Consider the following 18,914-nt stretch of genomic DNA (forward strand, 5'->3'; position numbering starts at 1 on the left):
TAGCTGAGGTCTGGAAGACAGTCTCTGAAGTCCCATTGAGTTGGCCATCAGGGACCCTGTTCACCATCTGGAGAAAGTTAGTCTTCAGAGTGAAGACAATTGAACCAAGTTGTAGGGAAAAGGAACAGTAAACATATGACTCTATAGCACAGCAGTTAATGGCTGGAGCTGATGGTCAGAGGTACCCAAGTGGGGAATTCCATTTTCAACATACCCTGGTGAAAGTCACTCAACCCTCCTAACCCCTCTCTCCCCCTCTCCTGCCACAATGTATGAAATCTCTAAGTTCTCAGTGCTCCTCTTGGAATAGCACAGTATTCCCTCAATATTGATGTCAACTCCAGATTTCACTACCTAGGACATAGACAACATGTTTAATTTAGCTTACTTACTAGAAAAATCATCCACTCTTCAGCAAGAAGTGGAGGCTGGCAGCAGGTATCTCTAATGGGGATCTGGGCTAGCCAGCGGGTGAGATCAGACAGAGGGAAGTTCTAAGAAGTGAGCCCTTTGAGGGTAAGGAACTAGGAAATAGGACAAGTCTTATTTGTATGTCTGCTTGCAACAGTCAGGGTCAGGGTCAGGGTTAGGGAGAGGATAAGAAAACCCATTTCAATGTAATTTCTGCATGGCAAAAATACCATGAAAAGCAGGAAGAAAAGTCACTTCTCTACTTCACAAATCATATCCTAAAAGTCTGAATTATAGAACTGAAATGTCCCTATTTTACTAATATTTGTTAACTCATTCTCACATTTACTTACACTAAGTTTCACACATTAATATTTTATATCTAGTTCTGTGGGTTTGATTCAGTTCATTTTTTTTTCCTCTCCCTGCCAAGCTTTACTGAGGTATGGCCAACAAATAAAATTGTATATAATGAAAATGTACCACGTGATGTTTTGATATACATAGACACTGGGAAACAATCACCACAGTCAAGCTAATTAACGCACCCATCCCCTCGCATGGTTACCATTTTTTTGTTTTTGACGAGGACACAGATGATGCCCTGTCAGCATATTTCAGGTATACAAGCCAGTATTGTTAGCGCTAGTCTCCATGCCCCCAGAATTCATTGATCTTGCACAACTGAAACTTTACATGCTTTGACCAGTATCTCCCCATTTCTCCCTGCCCCCAGCTCCTGGACCCGTCCTACCCTCTGCTGTTAGGTACTTGACTTTCTTAGATTCCACATATAAGTGAGATCATGCCATATGTGTCCTTCTGTGACTGTCTTATTTTACTTAGTATAACATCCTCCAGATTGATTCGTGTTGTTGCAAATGACAACATTTCCTTCTCTTTTCAGGATGACTAGTATGTGTGTGTGTGTGTGTGTGTGTGTGTGTGTGTGTGTGTGTGTGTGTGTGTGTATGGCACATCTTCTGTATCCACTCATCCCTTGATAGACCTCAGGTTGTTTCCTTATCTTGGCTATTGTAAATAATGCTGCAATGCACATAGGAGTGCAGGTATGTTTTATATGTTGCCAAACATGCAGCTTTGGCATGGTGGGTGCTGCCTTGGCTCATTAGTGCCCCAACGTCAGCAATGCTCTACTTGCCTAGTCCTTATTTCTGGGTCCCACAAGTGATTAAGTGACCAGAGAATTCTGCGGTGAGCATTATGTGGATACCCATGGTGTATAGAAATTTGTATTTGTGATGTTGCCTTTAATTAGACTTTGACCTGACCTGTGGAAATTACACCAACAAATTGTGGTCCTCTTGAAACGTCCAAGACTCCTTGAGAAATAGGAAATAAGATTCTACAGTTCCCTCTCTGTTATCAGTTAGAAGGTGGGGGAGCTATGACCAAGAGGAGAAACTTTCTCCTGTGTGGTGAGTGTTAAACATCTTATTTTCTTTGGTTCTAGAACAGCTATAGTATTCAACTGGATCTGATGGAGGGCTGGCCTGAGGGGCAGTTCCTGAGAGGGGCATGTCCAACTTTCTAAGACTGTGTTAACATAGGCACAGTCAGTTTTTAAATTGTTTTTATTTGCTTGCAGATACAAAGTCCAATGTCCTTAGAGGTACAAAGAATATCAAAAGTAGTGGTCAACTGGGGACCATTTGGCAACCCCACAGCAGACAGTAATGTTTGCACACAGTTTTGGTGGTCATGATCTGGAGTGACAGTGTGCCTGTCACTTAGTGGGTGGAGGCCAAGGGTGTTACCTAACACCTTCCAGTGCAGCCCAGCTCCTGCAATGAGGAATTATCCAGCCCAAAATGTCAATAGTGCTAAGGCTGAAACACCTTACCTTAAAGGAAGGCATGAGAATTAAAAAAAAAAAAAAAAAAAAAGTTTAATGGTACGAGCTAAAACAATAACAACAAAAACCTGCCAAATGGGGGCGGGAAGCTTCATAGAAAAATTTATCGGCAAAAAAAGTCAAAATCTCCATGAAATTTTGACCACTAATATGGCTGACCTTTTTTTTTTAAGTTTCAGTATAGCATATCTTGCTTCTCTGGACTTGTCAGCATGTCTATATGAAAATCAGAAGGTGACAGAGGACTTGGAGTTTGGAGACAGCTTCAGCCAGTGCATAAGGCTCTTCAGAGAGCCCCAAGTCATTTAAATGGAGTTGGAAGAGAATTGAATTCTCTGTGTAGCGTTAAAAGAATCTGTTCCAAATGGGCAGTGAGGGAATCTTACCATTCTCTTTCTCTCCTCTCTCTATGGCACAAAACAGGACACTTTTTGGTCCCCGGGACAGTTGGTGTAGTAATCACAGTGTTAATAAAAGGGGAAAGATCTCAGAAACTAAGGTTGTGAAGGAGCGCTTAACAAAAAAGCCTGGTGGGGGTGTAGCACTGTGACAGGCTGGGCTCTGTTGCTTACCTGCTGTGTTATCTTGGGCAAGTTCCTGAACCACTATGACCCTCAGATTCCTTTGCTGTAAAATGGGGCAGATAAGAGGCTCTGCTTCTTGAGAATGTCAGGGGGGAATCCATGAGATAGTCTACCTGGAAGGTGCTTATCAGGGGTAAATGGTTACTTCACCCTGGCTATCACTGTTGGTCAGACTCCTTCCCTGTGTACCTGCTCGATCTGTTGTAGCTGTCCACATCAAAACCACTATTTTTAAATTTAATTTTTTAAAACTTCTTGAGACATAATTGGCACATAACATTGTATAACTTTAAGGTGTATACCATGTTGGTTTCATATGCTTATATATGGCAATGGAATAACCACCTTAGCTTTAACTAAACTCCCATGGCATCACATAATTACCATTTCTATTTTGTTGCGGGAACAAATGAGATGTGGTCTGTCAGCTATATATTACCATATATTACCATATAATACCATATATTAAGGTATATAATACGGTGCTGTTGTCTATCATCGCTATGGTGTGCATTAGATCACAGACCTTACCTGTGTACTAGTTCCAAGTTTGTGCCCATAACCATCTCCCCATTTCCACCCCCTCCCCCCCATCCCTGGTAGCCACCATTCAACTGTCTGGTTTTATGAGGTCAATTTCAGCACCACTATTGAATTGGATTGGTAGGAGATAGACTTAAACAGAGAGGTGGAATTACAGGACTCCACGGTCTTACATTCAGGAGAGGACAGGTTGCTTCTTCAGCGTTTAAGGAGCCTCACCCTCGCTGATGGGTCCAAATGGTCCCGCTTCCCCTCTGCCCTCCTATTGTGTCTTCTCTTCTTTCCCCTTCCCCCTGGTAAAATCTAAGCCAGAGTTACAGGGCAAGGTGAGCAGGGACGAAAGTGTTAGGGAGTGGTCAAGCTGTTTTAGTTCCTTCTGGGGAAGGCACTTGAGGTCTGCAGTAACCACATCCATAACTGACCACCTGTGTCCTGCTACCTCTCAGGATCTTTGAGCTGGCCCCTTGTTTCTGGGGTATAGGGGAGGGGGCTCTTCCCCTTAAGCTGACCTTGGAGTTGATGTTGGTTCACAACCCACTTGGGAAGTTCCCAGGTGTGATCTGAAACCAGCTCCCTTGCTTGAGGGCAGGGAGACACTGCAGAAAGAGGCAGGCCCCTTCAGGTATGGAGGTCACAGTTTTAATAAGCAAAGGGAGCTTACATATGATGTTTGTCTTGGGCAGGAGCAAGACAAATGGATCCCAACATTCATCTGCCAAATCTTGTAAGTTTATAGAAAGAGAGGAGGCCTTAACTGGGTTCAGTCACACATAGACCACATCAATATCCCAAAGCTATGTCCTTAGAACACCCTCTGGAAGCAGGAAGGGAAACAGGAACCCATATTCCAAGGAAAGGGGTCAGAATAAGGAGGATCTGAGTGCCTGGTTTCTTCTCATGGGTCAATCTGTGGTCACATCTTTTCGATGACCTTCCCCAACAGTTGAGCTGGCAGGTTTAAGAAATAGAAGCAAAGTCTGGGTCCTAGTGGTTTCGTCAAACAACCAGAACTGACTCATACAAAAAAGCCAAGGTGGGGTTTGTTTAACTGCTAGGGCAATCAAACTTTTTGCTTAAAAAGCAGAACTTTGTTCATTAGTAAATGGACATTTGGGCTCTCTCCATAATTTGGCTATTGTTGATAATATTGCTGTTAACATTGGGGTGCGTGTACCACTTCAAGTCAGCATTTTTGTATCCTTTGGGTAAATAGTAGTGCAACTTCTGGATCTTAGAGTAGTTATATTTTTTAACTTTTTGAGGAACCTCCAATGCTGTTACCCAGAGTGGCTGCACCAATTTGCATTCCCACCAACACTGTTCCTCTTTGTCTGCATCCTTGCCAACATCTGTTGTTGCCTGAGTTGTTAATGTGAGCCATCTGACAGGTGTAGGTGGTACTCAGTGTGGTTTTGATTTGTATCTCCCTGATGATGAGCCACGTTGGGGATCTTTTCATGTGTCCATTTGCAATGTGGATGTCTTCTTTGGAAAACTGTCTATCCATGTCTTCTGCCCATTTCTTCACTGTATTATTTTTTGGGAGGTATTGAGTTTGATAAGTTCTTTGTAGATTTTGGATGCTAACTCTTTATCAGATATGTCATTTGCAAATATTCTGTAGGCTGCCTTTTAGTTTTGTTGATTGTTTCCTTCCCTGTGCAGAAGCTTTTTATCTTGGTGAGGTCCCAATAGCTCATTTTTGCTTTTGTTTCCCTGGTCTGTGGCAATGTGTCTACTAAGAAGTTGCTGTGGCCAGGGTCAAGGAGGTTGCTGCCTGTGTTCTCCAGGATTTCGATGGTTTCCTGTCTCACATTTAGGTCTTTCATCCATTTTAAATTTATTTTTGTGTTTGGTCGAAGAAAGTGGTCTAGTTTCATTCTTCTGCATGTCACCATCCAGTTTTCCCAACATTTGTTGGAGAGACTGTCTTTTTTTTCCCCACTGGATATTCTTCCTGCTTTGTCAAAGATTAATTGACCCTATAGTTGTGGGTCCACTTCTGGGTTCTCTATTCTGTTCCATTGATCTATGCACCTGTTTTTGTGCCAGCACCCTACTGTCTTGATGACCATAGCTTTATACCTTAGTTTGAAATCTGGAATCATGATGCCTCCAGTTTTGTTTTTCTTTTTCAGGACTGCTTGGTTATTCATGGTCTTCTGTGGTTCTACACAAATTATGCTAAGTGAAATAAGTCAGTCAGAGAAAGATAAATACCACGTGATTTCAGTCATATGTGGAATTTAAGAAACAAAACAGAAAAACATATGGTAGTGGAGGGAAGAGAGAGAGAAACAAACCATGAGAGAATCTTAAAGATAGAGAACAAACTGGGGGTTTATGGAGGTGGGGGTGATGGACTAGATTTGTGATGGATATTAAGAGGGAGCAGTTCCCAAACAACAGCAGACAGATTTGTGCCCATTTGTCAAGGCTGTCCCCCAGCTGTGGAGAGGGAAACACCACTCTGTCCTTGCAGGTCTGAGCTCCTTCCTTTGGCTCTAGTTGCAAATGGATGCTTTCTCTACCAACATCCCCACACACCACCTTTTAAGTAGACTTTGTTGTGTTTTTTTAAGAGGTTTTTTTAATTTGCTTTTTTAATATTTATTTATTTTTGAGAGACAGAGAGAGAGAGAGCACAAGCAAGGAAGGCACAGAGACAGAGACGGAAACCCAGAATTCAAAGCAGGCTCTAGGCTCTGAGCCAACAGCACAGAGCCCAACGCAGGGCTCAAACTCACAAACTGCGAGATCATGACCTGAGCAGAAGTCAGATGCTCTAGTGACTGAGTCCCCCAGGCGCCCCAAGTAGACTTTGTTTTTTATTTTTTTTTTATTTAAAAAAATTTTTTAACATTTATTTATTTTTGAGACAGAGAGACAGAGCATGAACAGGGGAGGGGCAGAGAGAGAGGGAGACACAGAATCCGAAACAGGCTCCAGGCTCTGAGCTGTCAGCACAGAGCCCGATGCAGGGCTCGAACTCACGGACCGTGAGATCATGACCTGAGCCAAAGTCGGACGCTTAACCGACCAAGCCACCCAGGCGCCCCGACTTTGTTTTTTAGAGCGGTGTTGGATTCACAACAATGTTTAGCAGGAATAGAGAATTTTTATATACCCCCACCCCCTCCTTGCACAGCCTCACCCACTATCAACATCTGGCACCAGATGGTCCTTTTGTGAACCTACAATGTCATGTCAATATCACCCAAAGTCCATAGTTGACATTAGGGGTCACTCTTGATGCTGTACCTTCGTTAGTTTTGTCAAATGTATGATGACGTGTATCCACTGTTATAGTAACAAACAGTAGTTTCACCACCCTAAAATTCCACTAAAAAACTCATCTATAAAGGGTGACTGGGTGGCTCAGTCAGTTGAGTGTCCGACTTAGGCTCAGCTCATGATCTCACAGTTCATGAGTTCAAGCCCTGCATCAGGCTCTGTGCTGACAGCTCAGAGCCTGGAACCTGCTTCGAATTCTGTGTCTCCCTCTCTTTCTGTCCCTCTCCCGCTCACATTCTGTCTCTCTCAAAAATAAATAAACATTAAAATTTTTTTTAAAACTCATCCATATGTGTTGTTTAAAATGTCCTTTTATTTTTTTGAGGTGGGGGCATGGAAGAGCACAGGGGGAGGGAGGGAAGGAGACAGAGACAGAGAGAGACAGAGAGAGAAAATATCTTAAGCAGGCTCCCTGCCCAACACAGAACCCGACACAGAGCTCAATCCCGCAACCCTGGGATCATGACCTGAGCTGAAATCAAAATGTTGGATGTTTAATTGACTGAGCCACCCAGGCACCCCTAAAATGTCTTTTAACAACAATTTTATATATCTAGGGAGTACATCATGATAGTTTGATGTACATATACATAATGAAATGATTACCATATTCAAGCTAATTAACATATCCATTTCCTCACATTTACCTGTGTGTGTGTGTGTGCACACACATGTGAATGTGCCTGAAATCTTTTAGCAAATGTCCAATATATATTACAGTATTATTAACTAAAGTGATCATGCTGTACATTAGGTGTCAAGACTTATTCATCCTACATAACTACAACTTTGGAATATTTGACCAGTGTAGATGGATACTTAACCGAATAAAAACCAAAAACTACTATAAAACTGGAAAGTATTGAAAGACAGACATGCTAAGGAACTGAGTCTACTGGGACTTCCCTTCTTAGGATATGAATCAAGTGAAGATTCTCAGAATTGGTCTCAAGTGGGGTTTGCAAATTCAGGGGAATCTTATTTCACAGAGATACTTCGGAGCTCATACATAGGGGGGTGTGGGACAGTCCCAGAAAAGCTTTAAGCCCTCTCAAACCTCTGTCAATGAGAGGAAATACCTCCTCTTTCATGGTTCATGTCAAATTTTCTTTATCACATGGCTTAATGTTGGGGAAAGGCAGTGAAAAGCAAAAATCTTAACCCAGAAAGATGTGCCACAGAAGTCTAAGAGGAGCAAACCGGTTTTATTATGGAATAAGTGTTAACCAAGCATGCTTTTGCTCTTCCAGTGCCTGATACTGGGCTTCCGGGCTATTGGTAGATTTATCCTGCCAAAATGCAAGCTCAAATTTGTTTGAGTAAAGGACGTTGACCTTGCAAAGGCTTCTTCCCTTCATATAACAAGCCTTGTTTCTGACAGGGCATCAGGGATTCCTACCTTGTTCTCACAAACCTCACTTCCCAGTTAACCGCTGGAAAGCACAGAGAGAAAGCAGTGCTACTTAAGCTCTACCTGCAGAGTGTGGAGGAGGGCTGTCCTTGCAGCTGCATCCAGAGATATGGAAGAAACACCGGAAGGTGGAAAGGCAGTATGAGTAAGGAATCACAACGCTGGTAAGCACATCTCCCCTTGCCCATTGCCAGGTCTGTTCTAACGAGTTTGTACATCACCCCACAAAATCCTCCTGGCTGTGCTGGAGTATAGATGTTCCCACCTCTATTTCAGAAAAAAAGTGTATAAGGTCTTGGCCTCCTAAATGTTGGAAGAGCCAGGAATTGGACTCTCCAACTTGGTCCAAATGTGCATTCTTCTCTCAACCAGTACACAGACAGCTGGTCATTCTGGAATTTCATTGATGTTATTGTTTTCTTCATGGACCCACAGTCCAAAGTTTGGAGCTAGCCAATTTCATTAGGTACTACGATGTCAGAAGAAATAAAGAGGATGTGGCTTTAATTTTAGATTAGAGACATCTCTTTATGTCTTAAAAATTTTCGAGGAAATACAGGTCAGCAAGAAGATAATATAAACCATCTATGATTCTGGAGAGTCAGAGAAAGCTACTCTAGCTTAGTGTATTAGTTAGGGATTGTTGCATAACAAGGGACCACAAACATCACACTTATAATTCATAGTTTCCATGAGTCAGGAGTCAGGGCATGGCTTTTCTGGGTGTCTCACAAGACTGAAATAAAGTGTTGACCAGGTCTGGAGTCTCATCTGAAGGCATGAACAAAGGAGAATTTGTTTCCAAGGTCACATGGTTTGTTGGCAGGATTCAGTTCCTTGTGGGATGTCTTGGGCCTTGGTTTCTTGCTGACCGGAGGCTGGAGGCCTCCCCCAGGCCCACGTGGGTCTCTTTCTAGGACAGCTTTTTTGATCAAAGTCAGTAAGAAAGTGTCTGCTAGCAAGGTGGGAGTTATAGCCTTACATAGCATAATCATGAACATGATACCCCATCACTTTCACCACATTCTATTGGTCAGAAGCAAGTTGCCAGACCAGCCCAAATATAAAGGGAAGCACTTCCACCAAGGTGTGGATACCAGGAGACTGGGGAGTGGGTCATGGAGTGCCATCTTGGTTTTTCCACCATGCTCAGTGAGGTGGTTCCTGCATTGGACGCTCATTAGGATCATGTGGGACATTAAAAAAAGAAAAATACTAGTGGAAGACCCACTTGGGGATGGAGCCTGAGCATCAGTAATTTTAAAGCCCCCCAAGTGATTCTGATATACTGCCTGGGTTGAGAAGTACTCGGTATACTGCTTAAGGGCCAGACGTAGTTGACTGACCTGGGTTTAAAAGAACACCTGGGGGGCGCCTGGGGGGCGCAGTTGGTTGAGCGTCCGACTTCAGCTCAGGTCACGATCTCGCGGTCCGTGAGTTCGAGCCCCGCATCGGGCTCTGGGCTGATGGCTCAGAGCCTGGAGCCTGTTTCCGATTCTGTGTCTCCCTCTCTCTCTGCCCCTCCCCCGTTCATGCTCTGTCTCTCTCTGTCCCAAAAATAAATAAACGTTAAAAAAAAAAAAAAAAAAAACACCTGGTAGATGCATGGCCTTGGGTTAGTATCTTTATCTAACTGAGTCTCTGTTTCTATACCTAGAAATCTTGTATATATAAATGTTATATAATATATAATTATCCATTATATAAAATACATATGTTACATATGCTCCTATATGTGTATATGTTATACTTGTATATTATTGTATATTATATATATATATACACACACACACACACACACACACACACATACACACACATATATAGAGGTCAAGATATCCTAACCTCCTCTTCAAAAAAAATAAATTTGCAGTGATACCATTCATATGATCTTTATTTTGTGTGTGTTTGTGTGTGTATGTGTGTAAAATATGCTATTCCTATTTTAAATATACTAATGTTGCCAAGAATGTGACTTTACTCTTAATGTTAAGGATGGAAGGGTTTTTTTTTTATTCTTTTTATTTTTTTTAATGTTTATTTATTATTGAGAGACAGAGAGACACAGAGCATGAGCAGGGGAGGGGTAGAGAGAGGGGGAGACACAGAATCAGAAGCTGTCAGCACAGAGTCCGACGCGGGGCTCCAACCCACAAAGTCAGTCACCTAACCAACTGAGCCACCCAGGTGCCCCTTTAAATTCTTTTTAATGTTTATATATGTTTGAGAGAGAGAAAGACAGAGTGAGAGCAGGGGAGGGGCAGAGAGAGAGGGAGACAGAATCCAAAGCAGGTTCCAGCCTCCCAGCTGTCAGAGCTCGATGCGGGGCTCGAACCCACAAACTGGGAGATCATGACCTGAGCCGAAGTCAGGCACTTAACTGACTGAGCCACCCAGGTGCCCCCGGGAAGGTTGATTTTTGATACGAATGTGTGCAGATGCTGGTATTTCATTCCATGGGGGGTATATTATTTTGAGTCCTTTGTGGTTCCTCATGGCTCTAGGCTCAGACAGCAGAGGGCATAGGGAAACTTCAGTTACCTACAGCTGGGTGGGAAGGTTCTCTCAGAGCTTGATGCTGACATTAATCAAGGTGTGCATAAAGGAAGCACTGAGTACACTCTTTCCCTTTTCATGGAGTGTATGCTGATAAAATAAAAAAAAAAAAAACAAAAAAAAAAAAAACAAAAAAAAAAACGCAAGGGAGCTAAACCAGAGTGCATATTTTCTGCAATCCATGAGGCTAAGGGACCTCACCAGTCTCATTCACTACTATGGCTTGGCTCATAATAGGTGCCCAAAGGGTATGTGCATTAATGATTTCCTGTAATCATATGCTAACTCCTTAAGGCAGTCGCTATTATTATCCCAATCTTGTAGATGAGGAAATTGAAGATAGGGAAGATTAAGCCACTGGCCCAAGGTCACCCATAGCACCTCACACATAGCAATCTGAATCCCAAACACCATGGTTCTTGCCAACATCGTTTTGAATGCACTGCCTCTCTTGGTGATTTGGAAATTGTTCTGTCTGCTCTGCCTTCCCTTCCTGGCCTGTGATTCAGTGCTGGTTTGAAGAGCAAAGGGCAACAGCCCACACCCACTTGGAAGGCTAGTATCAGAAAACAGAAAATAACAAACATTGGTGAGGATGTGGAGAAATTGCAGCCCTTATGCATTGCTGGTGGGAATGTAAAATGGTGTAACTAGATGGAACTTTTTTGGTTCCTCAAAAAACTTAAACACAGAATTACCATACAACCCGTAAATTCCACTTCTGGGTATACACTCCAAGGAACTGAAAGCAGGAACTAAAAGAGATATTTATACATCCATGTTCACAGCAACATTATTCACAGTAGCCAACAGGTGGAAACAACCCAAGTGACCATGGACAGATGAATGGAGAAACAAAATGTGGTCCATCCAGACAATGCAATATTATTCAGTCTTAAAAAGAAAGGGCGTTCTGACATCTGCTACAATACAGACGGCCCTTGGGGACATTATGCCCAGTGAAACAAGCCAGACACAAAAGAAAAAATGTTGTATTATCCCACTCATAGTTGGTCCCCAAGGGAGACCCATCCGTAGAGACAGAAAGTAGATGGTGGGATCCAGAGGCTGGGGGAGGGGAGTTAGTGTTTGCTGGGAACAGAGTTTCCATTTGGGAAGATGAACAGGTTCTGGAGATGGATGGTGAGGATGTGAATGTGCTTAATGCCACTGAAGTGTGTGCTTACCCATGGTTAAAATGGTAAATTTCGTGTTATGTGTATTTTATCATGATAGTAATAAAGAGTGAAGGTGGCTGGTTAATTCCTAGTTTACTTTTTGAACTTGGCTAAATGCCCAGGGGGGTTGGCCTTTTTTTTCCACACTACTCAGGAGCAGTCAGTCCATGAGCATTCAGGCTTTTCTTTTTGGTGTTTGGTGCAGAGGATTATCATATTGGAGCAGGCGGGCAAGTGGATGTTGCTGTTGACCAAACATTCTCTGTGTTTTAGCCATTGAAACAGGGATGCTTAAGAACTGCACACTGAAGAAGACATTCAGGCTGAAGGCGGAAAAACAGACCATGGATGTTCACTGAACCACCATTGAGCAGGAAAGCTTGGGAGGTAGAGTAAATGGCGGCCCTAGAATTTAGACAGTAGTCCAAGAATCTTCCCAATGGAATTTCATGTTGCTCCTATAAAGCAGTTCCTAGAAGCCCTTTAGTGTTACTTAGTAAGTTCTGCGACGACAATATAAAGCCAGAGTCTGGGAGATTCGCATTGGGCTTTCATAGCCAGAAAAAGAAAAGCATCCAATTTCCTATTCTGTTTACTTGGGATGTGTTGGAGCAAGACTAGAGGGGATATTAATGATTTCCCAGGTTGGTTCCTGGCTTAACTTGCCTCCACCCTGCTCAAGGCTGGTTTTCTTAAACGTGAATGTCTTTTCCTTGCACCTGAACAGTGAATGGCTCCCAATTTCCTAGAGAAAGTTGACAAACCTTTTAGCACTCTCTTATTTTAACTTCTGAATATCTGTGTTTATATTTTATGCATTTATTTTTTTATTTAAGTTTTACAATTTTTAAAAATTTTGGGGGCGGCTGGGTGGCTCAGTAGGTTAAGTGTCTGACTCTATTTCAGCTCAAGTGATGATATTACTGTTGGTGGGGCCAAGCCCCACTTTGGGCTCCATGCTGACAGGAGGGAGCCTGCTTGGGCTCTCTCTCTCTCTCTCTCTCTCTCTCTCTCTCTCTCTCTCTGCCCTCCCTCTCTTTGTCTCAAAATAAATAAATAAACTTAAAAAATACATAGAAATAAAAACATAATTTTTAAAAATTTTTACTTGAGGTATAATTGACATAGAACATTATATTAGTTTCAAGTGTACATCATAATGATTTTATATTTGTCTAGCTCATTTTTAAAACTGTGCATAGTCTATCTTTCATTATCTTTACGATTTTTCTTTGATTACTTTTCGTGAGACCTTACTCTCCTGCGAATTTACCTGCTAGCAGTCTTTTCCTCCTCATTCACTTCCTTGCTCCCTCCTTCATTTCTTCCCTGTATCCCCTTCTTTCTCTCTCCCTTCCTTCCTTCTTTCTTCCTCTTTTTCTCTCCCTTCCCTTCCCTTCCTTCTCTCCATCCACCCATTCATCCACCCATCCATTCTTCCCTGCATCCATCCATCCACCCATGCCTCTATCCATTCTGCCATCCATCTACTTACCCATTCATCTATCTACTAACCTTCCTGCTTTCTCGCCTTCCTTCCTTTTTTCCTTCCCCTCTCCCTTCATTCCTTCCATTGATTCATTGACTTAGGTTGAAAATTTTCAGGAATATAATAATGACTTCACCTTTTCCTAGCTCCAACATAAAGTTAGTTATTTAATATCTTTAATCTTTTCCTTCACTGTAAAATGCCAAAGAAAATTATGCCTATGCTTATCTTAAGAGTGGTAGTAAGTGGGACGCCTGGGTGGCGCAGTCGGTTAAGCGTACGACTTCAGCCAGGTCATGATCTCGCGGTCCGTGAGTTCGAGCCCCGCGTCAGGCTCTGGGCTGATGGCTCGGAGCCTGGAGCCTGTTTCTGATTCTGTGTCTCCCTCTCTCTCTGCCCCTCCCCCGTTCATGCTCTGTCTCTCTCTGTCCCAAAAATAAATAAACGTTAAAAAAAAAAAAAAAAGAGTGGTAGTAAGGATGAAATTATCATTTAAAACAAAAAATACATTAAACATTAAATAATTATGACTTATGTGAATGGCTCGACAAATTGTCCCAAAAGGCTAAATAAATGGGAGCAAAAATTATTTTTTTCCAATGGTCTAGCATCCTATTCAAAAATGAGCATTAACACAGATGATCCCTTACATCATTTATTTTGCCATCAAATGGGCATCATTGAAACTAGGTGCAGTTTTCTTCTTTATCCCAAGTGCTGTTGCATTTATATCTTATGCTTCTATTGGTCCCCATAATTGATGAGAGCTTTGCATCTGAGGAAAACCTAATGATGAAGGAAAAGTTGCATGATTTCTACCTGAACTCCAAGGTAGTAAGTGGTACAACGAGATCCAGGAAGAACACCTCACTCTCCATATCCATTAATTTCACATTTTACCATGAAAATGTGTGTGATAACCAGGTGACTCTACTACATCTGGAGGCATTTTGTAATTAAATGAGAATATTTCCATGCCGAAGAATTCACTGGTGAGAAGTCTTTAAAAATGAGGTAGATTCTCACTTGGGGCTCTGTGAGAGCTGGTGAGAAGCTCAGTGAATTAGATGTCTGACTCTTGAATTCAGCTCAGGTCATGATCTCACAGTTTGTGAGATGAAGCCCCAAATCAGGCTCCAAACTGAGAGGGAGGAGACTCCTTGGGATTCTCTCTCTCCCTCTCTGTCTCTGCCTCTACCCTGCTCATTTGCACTCTTGTGCTCTTTCAAAATAAATAAACTTAAAAAAAAAAAAAAAAAGAGTGTCACTCATCTATGAGACATGGTGTTGCAAAATCCAAAATGAGCCAAAGGTGATGTGGTTGCCTTGGAAATTGAGGTACCCATGAGCTGTACTGGGGAGATAACTTCAGAATCAGCCCCTCAACTGTCCTCCAAGGCTCTGGACCGATCTGACTGGTCAAATTGGTCCAAATAAAAGTGGTCAGGTTTTAAGAAGGCACCAATCCAGAGCTAGCACAGGAGATGAGTGACAGTCCTTAGGTGTTTTTGAGTTGCTTCTTAAGTGTCACAAGCAGGCATCATACAAGGCACATTTCAATAGAGTTTCTAGGTTTCAGAACTTTGCCAAAATTAAAAATGATTCTGCTTTCTTCAAAGGGGTTCTACTTGCTGTGTAACTAATTACCCCAGAACTTGGTAACTTAAAATGATATGCATTTATGATCTCACTCGGTTCTGGGAGTGAGGAATCCAGAATGGCTTCTTTGGATGGTTCTGGCTCAAGGGTTTTCATCAGGTTGCAGTAAAGATGTTGGCTGGGGCTTGTCACCTGAAAGCTTCACTGAGGCTGAAGGCTTTGTTTTCAAGGTCGTTCCCCCATGTGGCTGTTGGCTTGAGGCCTCTTTCTCGCCACCTGGGGCTTTCTGAGAGCTGCCTCAATGTCCTCATGGCATGGCAGCTCGCTTCTGTGAGTGCTCCGTGAGAGACTGTACTTAAGGGAGTGGAATTAGGCTTGGCATTTTTTTTTCAACGTTTATTTATTTTTGGGAAGAGAGAGACAGAGCATGAACGGGGGAGGGGCAGAGAGAGAGGGAGACACAGAATCGGAAACAGGCTCCAGGCTCTGAGCCATCAGCCCAGAGCCCGACGCGGGGCTCGAACTTGCGGACCGCGAGATCGTGACCTGGCTGAAGTCGGACGCTTAACCGACTGCGCCACCCAGGCGCCCCTAGGCTTGGCATTTTGATGGGAGTGCCAAAGAATTGATGGACATTTTTTCTTTTTTTAAAATGTTTATTTATTTATTGTTTTGGAGGTGGGGAGGGGCAGGGAGAGAGGGAGAGAGAGAATTCCAAGCAGGCTCCACACTGTCAGCATAGAGCATGACGTAGGGCTCAATCACACAAACCATGAGATCATGACCTGAGCTGAAATCAAGAGTCAGATGCTTAACCAGCTGAACCACACAGGTGCTCCAAGAATTGATGGATATTTTTTAAACCACTAAAGGGAGATTATAGCTTCTGGAGCTGAACAGTATGCATTCAAGTTCCACCTCCCTTCCCACTCACTTCTTAGGAAAGTTACCAGCCTTCCATGCTGAGTTCAGCCCAGAATGCTGTGGTTTTGCTACTGATAATAGCAACATGCATTGTTGACATGTGGGACAAATAAGTCAATGTATATAAAGCCCTTAAAATACTAACCAACCTCAGCAAATGGTACTGGGAGTATTGGATATCTGCATGCCAAAGAGTGAAGTTGGACACCTACCATATACAACATGAACACAAGATGGATCAAAGACCTAATGTAAGACCTAAAACTATAAAACTCCTAGAAGAAACATAGCAGCAGTGCTTGATGACATTGGATTCCACAAGTGTTTCTGGGTATGACCCCAAAAGAACAGGAAACAAAAGTAGAAATAGACAAATGGAGTATATCAAACTAAAAACTTCTGCATGTGAAAGGATACAGTCAATGGAGTGAAAAGGTATCCCAGGGAATGGGTGAAAATACCTGATAATGGATTAGTATCCAGCATACATAGAGAATGTCTACAATTCAACAAGAACAAAATAACTCGATTTAAAAAAAAAAAAGGGCAAAGAATCTGAAAAGACATTTCTCCAAAGAAGCTATACAGATGACCAAGAAGCACATGAAAAGATGCTGAATGTTACTAACCATTAGGTAAATGTAAATCAAAACCACAATGAGATATCACCTCACATCCATTAGTATACATATTATATAAAAACAAAACAGCGTGAGGACATAGAAAAACTGGAACCACTGTGTAGTGCTGGTTAGGAATATAAAATAGCACAGCCACTATGAAAATAGTATGATGGCTCCTCAAAACCTTGAACCTAGTACTACCATATGAAATAATACAGAATAGTATTTCACTTTAAAAAGAAACACAATTTTGATATATGCAACAACATGGGTGAACCTTAAGGACACTACGCTAAATGAAATATGCCAAACACAGAAAGACAGTATTTACTTACTGTAATATTCCACCTGCATGAGGTCCCCAGGGTAGTCAAAGTCATAGAAACAGAAAGTATAAGGGTGTGTGCCAGGTGGTACAGGAAGAGAAATGAAGAGTTGTGTTTTAACGGGTATAGAGTTTCAGTTTTACAGAATGGAAAAATTCTAGAGATGGGTTACACAACAATGTGAATATACTTAACATTACTGCACTGTCCACTGAAAAAATGGTTGAGATGGTAAATTTTATGTTATGCATTTTTTTTTTACCATAATAGAAGCTTTTTTAAAAAAGTCTGACACATGGTAAGCATCCCCAAACTTTAGATACTGTTACTTTTTAGGCTTGACCTTTGATTTTTAAAAAAAAAATGCAATTAGATGTGAATTTCAGGACACAAGCAGTGGTGAGCACTTAGAATATATTTTTGCTGCCCTTTTATTTCCTATCAAAGATATTCCTAAGCAGTATTCAGACACCATTCCCTCTTTTCCAGCTCCTGGCTGAACATAGGATATCTTCTTTTTCTTACAAACACCCTTAGACCTAGATTAAGGAGAGAAACAGACTTTGTCTCCAGCATGTAATCAAACTTTGTGGGCATGATTGAATGACTGTGTGAAAGTATTTTGGCCCCGTTTATACCTCCCAGTGGGGCCCATTATAGTAAAGTTGTTCATTATAGTAAAGCTTGATAGGGCAAATCTTTTTATGTGTCATTCAAAGAACAGTCAGCCAACATTTTTGTGTACATACTATATTTGGGGGGGGGGGTGTTACTTAACCTCTTTGTTTCTCTGTCCCCTAACACATAAATCTGGGACAGTAACAGAACCTACACCACAGATTGCTGTGGGGGTTAACCGAGTTATTCTATGTCGAGTCTGTACAATGGTGCCTGCAAATGTAGATATCTGTCAACATTATCTGTGATGGTGATGAGGACAATTACAAGGGACAAAAGAACTATTAGTTGGGAATTCAATAGATATAGTCTCTTCTCCAGGAAATCACATTGCCTTGACATCAAAAATGATCTTTTTCCTTCCTCTTCTCATTTACCTTACAAGTGAGACACGCAGTCAGGTAGGGTGGTTAAGATTCATAAGCATCCACTGGACTGAGAACCATCTGCTCAAAAATGGTTAAGATGGTAAATTTTGTGTTGTGTTCTGTATGTTTTACCACGTTAAAAAAAAAAAGCTGCCAGCATTTAAAAACAGATTTTGCACGACAATCCAGATTTCCAGGTTTTTGTATTTTGATTTTTTTTTTTTTAAGAATGGAAGCACTGGCGATATTGAGCTCACATTCTTGTGTGGAAACCATTGCTGGGGCTGAAAGTAATGTGGCTTTCCAGATGGGTCACGTGGCACAGTTCCAACCCCTGTTTATTCATTCCCTAAAGGTGGCCTGTTTGACAGATACATGCTGCCTGCCTGACCCTCCACAGGCATTTGAGTTTGCCACCATGAGCTGATGCAGAGAAGTATCAGGAGTCAACCTAAGCATCCTGCTCTGCTCAACTGTGTTCTGTCTACCTCGCATCCCCCTTTCCCCAGGGAATGGTGGACATTGTTCTCCATGCACCCATCAGATTCTCCCAACCCTTGTCTCCCCTGCAGGTGCTGTGCTCCATCATCGCTGGTGTGCCGCACTACCTCTACCTGGCCTCCTTCACCTGGATGCTCCTTGAAGGGCTACAGCTTTTCCTAACTGTCAGAAACTTCAAGGTGGCCAACTACATCATTACGGGGAAGTTCAAGAAATTCATGTACCCTTTTGGCTATGGGGTCCCAGCTCTGATTGTAGTTGTGTCTACAGGTGTTGGACACAGCAGTTATGGGATACATACTAAGTAAGCACGGTGTCTTTGTCATGAGGAAGTAATAATATATGTATGAACTCCCATGTATTGAACATCTACTACCTGCTCTGTTGTAGGTGCTGTGGGCACCCCAGGAAACAAAGCAGACAATAAGCAAATAGACATGGAATATGATGTTGGGCTACAATAGGTGCCACCACAGAGAGGCAAACTAGGGAAATGGGAATACATGTGAGCTGATAATTTTATTTTATTTTTTTTTTTAATTTTTTTTTCAAC

The 18,914-nt window shown here is 42.1% G+C and overlaps 1 protein-coding gene across 1 annotated transcript in view; it reads left to right on the top strand.

Annotated features, from left to right (window-relative positions):
* Positions 1 to 18,877, top strand: part of LOC123605215 (adhesion G protein-coupled receptor E4-like) — a 78,667-nt gene extending 59,790 nt beyond the window's left edge. Inside the window, exon 17 of the mRNA XM_045491778.1 lies at positions 18,433 to 18,877. Coding sequence (XP_045347734.1) covers positions 18,433 to 18,669 — 237 coding nt within the window. The 3' untranslated portion in view covers positions 18,670 to 18,877. The remainder of the gene's footprint in view (positions 1 to 18,432) is intronic.
* Positions 18,878 to 18,914: the final 37 nt, after the last annotated feature.

This window comes from Leopardus geoffroyi, chromosome A2 (genome assembly GCF_018350155.1).
Source record: "Leopardus geoffroyi isolate Oge1 chromosome A2, O.geoffroyi_Oge1_pat1.0, whole genome shotgun sequence".
Taxonomy (NCBI): Eukaryota; Metazoa; Chordata; class Mammalia; order Carnivora; family Felidae; genus Leopardus; species Leopardus geoffroyi.